The following is a 6,210-nucleotide window of genomic DNA, read 5'->3' as shown; positions in this document are numbered from 1 at the left end:
TCTGTCTTGCTGTAGACTGCATGCAAAGACATTTTAATATTCTGATTTACTGTTAAAAAACATTTATTATTATTATTATTATGTAGAAAACTATATTTTTTTCAGGTTTATTTGATAATTAGAAAGTTCAGAAGAACAGCATTTATCTGAAATAGAGATCTTCTGTAACATTATACATGTCTTTATCGTCACTTTTGCACTTTTAAACGTCCTTGCTAAATAAAAGTAATAATTTCTATAATTACTTTCTATTAAAAAAATTATACTGACTCCAAGCTTTTGAATGGAATTGTATGTTATTTCAGACTAAATTCTGATCTTTCTATTAATTGAAGAATCCTTTTAAATATTGATAATAATAATAATAATAAATATTTCTTGAACAGCAAATCATCATATTAGAATGATTTCTGAAGGATCATGTGACACTGAAAACTGCAGTAATGATGCTGAAAATTCTACTTTGAAATCACCGGAATAAATTATATTTTTAAATATATTCCAATAGAAAGCAGTTATTTTAAATAGTAAAACTATTTACAAATTTTACTGTTTTTGCTGTACTTTGGATCAAATAAATGCAGGCTTGGTGAGCAGAAGAGACTTCTTTAAAAACATTAAAAATCTTACTGTTCAAAAACTTTTGACTGGTAGTGTATATTTAATTTATTTCAATTTATATTTATTTCAAGTATTAAAAATGTTATATATGGTTTTATTTTTTTAGCTAGTGATGTGTGTGTGTGCGTGTGTGTGTGTGTTTATGAATTACTTGCGTATTATTTCAGAATTAAAAATTAAATTAGCACATTCAGGTGGCTCACATATTGAAAAAAAAATGCTCTTATGGTTATGAATTCAATCTTGGCATCACCAAGTTATCTCATTCAACTAGAAAGATCAAACTGTAAGACAAATTATGAAAACAGACATGTTATAGAATTTGTATTTTATTTATTTATTTTGCCTTATGTACATATATACATATGAATATGCAGTTTGTTTAGAGTACAGTTTGATCAGTAACAATTTATATACAGATGCTCCCAGCAATTCAGTCTGTAAGTTTTCAAGTAGTAGTAGTTGTAGTACAATGACAACAAACCGCCCATCAAAGTCTCTGTAAAAATAGGAGAAAAAAGCAAAGCAAATATTTAATCAAACAGTAAAAACAATGCATATGACATAATTTTGGTGTATGTAGCAATATGCGTTTGTTCCATGGAAAAGCGCAGCATTAAGGTCGTCATATGGGTTTGCAACGACATGAGTGAGTAAGGTTGAGTAACTGATGACAAACTGAATTTTTCGATAATGTTAATGCAAATGCATGTATTTGTGTTTTGAAACATACTGTCAGTGTAGTGTTCTGCTGAGACAAGGAGCCATTCCCCGTCTGCATGCTGTCGTCATAGATGACTCCCTCTAGAAAGCCTGAGTTGAGGTAACCTACACCAGTATGGCATTCATCATCCTCGATGTCCACGCCCACGCTGAACACCTCCCTCATCCTCGCAGGAAACAGACAGTCAAGTAGCACCACCACCAAACCAATCACAGCGCACAGAACACCTGAAAATGATCACCAAATACAAATAAATATTCTTCATTGGCATTGAAGGTTCTATGAAGAACCTTTATCATCCTTCGAACCAATCACCGTAGGGTTCTTTGGGAAATTCAAAAATGGTTCCATGACATCACTGTGAAAACCACCTTCTAGAACTTTTATTTTTCAAACTGTTTCAAATAAAGCTTCCAAAATGTTTTTTGAAGGGATTCCATAGAAGAAGCATTTTGGGTTCCATAAAGAACCCTACCATGAACAATTCTTAAAGGAGAAATTCACTTCCAGAGCAAAAATTTACAGATAATTTACTCACCCCCTTGCCATCCAAGATGGTCATGTCTTTCTTTCTTCAGTCGTAAAGAAATTACGTTTCTTGAGGAAAACTTTTCAGGAATGTTCTCCATATAATTGACTTCTATGGTGCCCCAGAGTTTGAACTTTAAAAATGCAGCTTCAAAAGGCTCTAAATGATCCCAGCCGAGGAAGAAGGGTCTTATCTAGTGAAACGATCGTTTATTTTCTAATAAAAGCACAATTTATACACTTCTTAACCTCAAATGCTCGTCTTGAACTCTGCATATTCTGGTTCAAGGCAGTTAGGGTATGTCGAAAACTCCCATCTCATTTTCTCCTCCAACTTCGTCCTCCAAAATCGTTCTACATCGCCGTTTTACCTTTTTTGTAAAGAGTGTTTGATCTTCTTTGCACATTCACTTTGTAAACACTGGGTTGGTATTTGTGTAGCGATGTAGGACGATTTAGAAGTTGAAGGAGAAAATGAAATGAGTTTTTCGACCTAGCCTTACTGGAATACACAGAGTTGACGCAGATAGACAAGACGCGCATTTGAGGTCACCTGTCAATTTTTTTTAGGAAAATAACCCATAATTTCGCTAGATAAAACCATTCTTCCTCGGTTGGGATCATTTAAAGCCCTTTGAAGCTGCATTTAAACTGCATTTTGGAAGTTCAAACTCATGGGCACCATAGAAATCCCCTTCATGGATCAACGTTTTCCTCAAAAAACATAATTTCTTTACGACTGAAGAAAGAAAGCGTGAACATCTTGGATAATAAGGGGGTGAGTAAATTATCTGTAAATTTTTGTTCTAGAAGTGAACTTCTCCTTTAAAAGAACCATTTTTCTTAGTGTGAAGAATATTTTAATCATCTAAAGAAACTTCTGTGGAATTGAAAGCTTCTATAGATGCAAAAGGAACTTTTTTGAGAGTGGTGCGCTTTCATAAGGAGCATTTACCCGTAGCCAAAGCGATCCAGAAGGAATGGCTGTAGTCTGCACTTAAGGACTCTGCACCTATACTGAAGTCACACGGGGTCACGTTGAATATCGTCGAGAAGGAAGCGATGGAGAAGAAGATGAAAGCGGCCGTGGCTATCATCATGTACCCGGCGTAGAGGATGACAGGCATTGAGAAGAGGATATTGGCCACCAGCCAGCAGCAAAAAGCCGTCCTGTGGGAGAAGGCCATTCTGTACTTTAGCTTGTTTGCATTTGTTGAATAGGACTGAGTTTCTTTACACTACAGTAAGACATTGGTGGTGTCTGTGTGTTGGTTTACCACAGATTGGCGGAGGCGAAGCGGCCTGAGTATCTGTACTGGTAGATGAGGCCACAGGCGCTGCTGCGAGTGAACTTCTCTGCAATGTAGAGGATTGGGTTGGGAAGACCTCGCTCCAGCGCTTCGTTGTATTGCTCATCCATGTTGCTCGACCACCTGAAGACCTCGTTGTAGTCAATGGTCTCGTTTATCTGTGATACTGGGTTGCCTGTTGGAAACCGATATCGAAAGACTCCATTAAACCCTGAAATGTGACCCTGGACATCAAAACCAGTCATAAGGGTCCATTTTTTTAAATTGAGATTTATACACCATCTGAGGGTGCAAAGAAAATCGCCTTTAAAGTTGTTCGAATGAAGTTTTTAGCAATGCATATCACTAATCAAAACTTAAGTTTTGATATTTTTATGGTAGGAAATGTACTAAAAATCTTTATGGGACTTGATCTTAACTTGATTAACTTGTCCTAGTGTTTTTGGCATAAAAGAATTTATAATATTGTTGGCTATTGCTACAAATATACCCTTGCTACTTACGACAAATGGTAACAAATGGACTCAGTCTTCTTGAAAAATATTGATTTACCTTTGAGTGTGATGTTTATGCCATACAGCCCCACGTGAAGTCCCACCTTAGCGGACACCACTGCGTTACTAAAGGATTTGTAGGTGGCGTTGGCCTTCACGCTGGCTTCAGCCCAGTCTCCAGTAAAATTCAACGCTGTAGAAGGTCATGGAAAGAAAATGTAAGATTTGTTACACAGTTTCAGCAGATCTTATATAATGCCATGAGATAACTGGACTTAAAGGGATATTTATTTCTATTGTCCCAGTAGAGTTTTTAGACTCTTACTCATGCTTAAAAATATGTAAATGCTATTGAATTATATAACAAATATGTCAAAGCAAACCAATTACATTTAATGAAAGAAACTTTTTAGGTTATCACTTTGACCTTGGTTAAACGTCATCGAAAAATTTGCCAATTTATTTTAGAGAAAGTTCTAGCAGACTTCTGTTGTCTAATGCAATGTAATTCATGCATTTTAAAATGGAAAAAAAAAAAAAAAAAATTGAGGCCAACATAAACACATCTTGCAAAAACTACTAGATTTCTTGCGTATTAAAAATTAAAGAACTTGAAATACTCACCTACTAAAACAGCTCCAATAAATAAACTAGTGATTATCCTGAACATCCAGAACAGTCTCTGAAAAAGAGGATATTTTAGCATTTCTTCTCTTTTTTTTTTTTTTTTTTTTTTTTGCACATATGTAACCTTGACCCACAAACCAATCATAATGGTCAATTTTTGGAATAAATAAGCTTTCCATTGGTGTATGGTTAGGATAGAACAATATTTGGCCAAGATACAACTATTTAAAAATCAGGAATCAGGGTGCAAAAAAAAAAAAAAAATCAAAATATATTGAGAAAATCGCCTTTAAACTTGTCCAAACTAAGTTCTTAAGCTTAGCAATGCATATTACTGATCAAAAATTAAGTTTTGATATATTTATGGTAGGAAATGTACAAAATATCTTCATGAAACATGATCTTTACTTAATATCTAATGATTTTCGGCATACAATTAAAATCGATCATTTTGATCCATACAACGTGCTATTTAAGACTGGTTTAGTGGTCCAGGGTCACATATGTTTCTACATCTTCGACAGATATAAAGAGCTGATGTAAAAGACTTAACACTAGGTTTATAAATGAACAATGGGCACCAAAAATGTCGCCTAAATTGGCAAAAAAAAAATACCTCAGATATATAATTTTAATCTAACTGGTGTTACTGTACATATCAATGGAAAAAAGAAATAGAAATGTATTCTATGTCCCTCAGAAAATCAAAACCAAATAGAAAACAAAGAAGTAGCCTATACTGTTACTAATATGAAATAAATGGCAAAAAAAGTTTTTCAAAAAAACTGAAGCCATCTCAGAGATCGACAGGTAACTTTTCAAAGATCCTTATTCATTATTGACCCTTATCTCAAAGCTGTAGAGAGTAATATCGTTCTAGACAACGTGCTCCAGCTTACTCACCGATTTGCCACGTATTCCCGGTAGAATGAAGAGGAAACTGACAGCCAGAACCGAGAAAACCAGGATCACGACCAGCAGGCTGATGTCGATGATGAACGGGCTCCTTTGTAGCGAGTAGAACGGGTAAATGCCATCGAAGAAAGTCATCTTCCCTCCACAAGCGAGAACTAAAGCTGAAAGCAGGACAGTGTTGGCCAGAGGCTCAGTTACCTTAAGATTGCAGATAACAGTCTAGTGTGCAAATTATACAGTCAATATCAAGGGAGCCGATATATCGTTGAAGTGCGTCTAGAGAAACCCGCACTTGAGGGGATTTTTCGTAAACTTTCTTAGACTTTTTTTTAGTTTGTGTGATATATGAATTTGCTTTTTTTTAACTAAATAATGATTTTTGCTTTTGTTGAAATATCGTCCCTGCGTGAGAAGTGAAAATTCCAAGTGAAATTCGCGGTACACCCATGTTTAAACAAATCCGTATAGGCTAGTTAAAAAGAAAATGTAGGCTACTTAAGACCTTCCTAATTTGTTTCCCTCAGATTTAAAATGACTGAAACATCCCCCATAATTGAGCCAATCTCTATCACTGATCCTCACACTTCACTCACACAAATCCATCGTTAAAATCTATCAAATTACTAACTTAAAAACTTAAAATACATCTACATTATAAAGCGCTGCTCATAGAGCAGCCCGTTATAATGCAAATGATCCCGCTCAGGTAACCTGTCCAGGTAAGCGCACCTTGAGGTGATTGTTAACGTGAATGATGATACGTTGATTACAGTAAATCAAAGGACATCGGATCTTTTTTAAAAGTCTTTAAAAAAATCTCTACCCGACGACAATGCCGCATTGCAACTCACCTGTGGACGCAACGAGAGCCGCAAAACAGCACGGGAAAATGTGAGTCCTGGAATTGAAATGATCCGCATCTTTTAAAGGATCGCACTTCCTAATAACAGCCTTGATTTGCATTGATTGGTATTTCCAAAAAGGTGTCAAC

General features: G+C 35.5%; 1 protein-coding gene across 1 annotated transcript; it reads right to left on the bottom strand.

Moving 5' to 3' along the window:
* Positions 1–934: 934 nt before the first annotated feature.
* Positions 935–6,120, bottom strand: duox2 (dual oxidase 2). Its single transcript, XM_073832254.1, has 8 exons — positions 6,071–6,120; positions 5,208–5,380; positions 4,302–4,359; positions 3,736–3,870; positions 3,151–3,358; positions 2,829–3,043; positions 1,355–1,572; positions 935–1,120 (listed from the first exon to the last, which is right to left on the bottom strand). Exons 2-8 carry the CDS (start codon positions 5,352–5,354, stop codon positions 1,112–1,114), a joined length of 990 nt encoding a protein of 329 aa, XP_073688355.1. The 5' UTR covers positions 5,355–5,380; positions 6,071–6,120; the 3' UTR covers positions 935–1,111.
* Positions 6,121–6,210: the final 90 nt, after the last annotated feature.

Source organism: Garra rufa, chromosome 25 (assembly GCF_049309525.1).
Source record: "Garra rufa chromosome 25, GarRuf1.0, whole genome shotgun sequence".
Lineage (NCBI taxonomy): Eukaryota > Metazoa > Chordata > Actinopteri > Cypriniformes > Cyprinidae > Garra > Garra rufa.
The sequence above is the reverse complement of the archived record's forward strand: the minus strand, read 5'-3'. Positions and strand labels throughout refer to the sequence as shown.

Coding starts and splice junctions, on each gene's coding strand:
- duox2 (XM_073832254.1), bottom strand. CDS start 5,354: ATGACTTTCTTCGATGGCATTTACCCGTTCTACTCGCTACAAAGGAGC. Junction 3,359..3,735: donor CATAAACATCACACTCAAAG/GTAAATCAATAT, acceptor GGTTTCCAACAG/GCAACCCAGTATCACAGATA. Junction 1,573..2,828: donor CTGGATCGCTTTGGCTACGG/GTAAATGCTCCT, acceptor GATCATTTTCAG/GTGTTCTGTGCGCTGTGATT.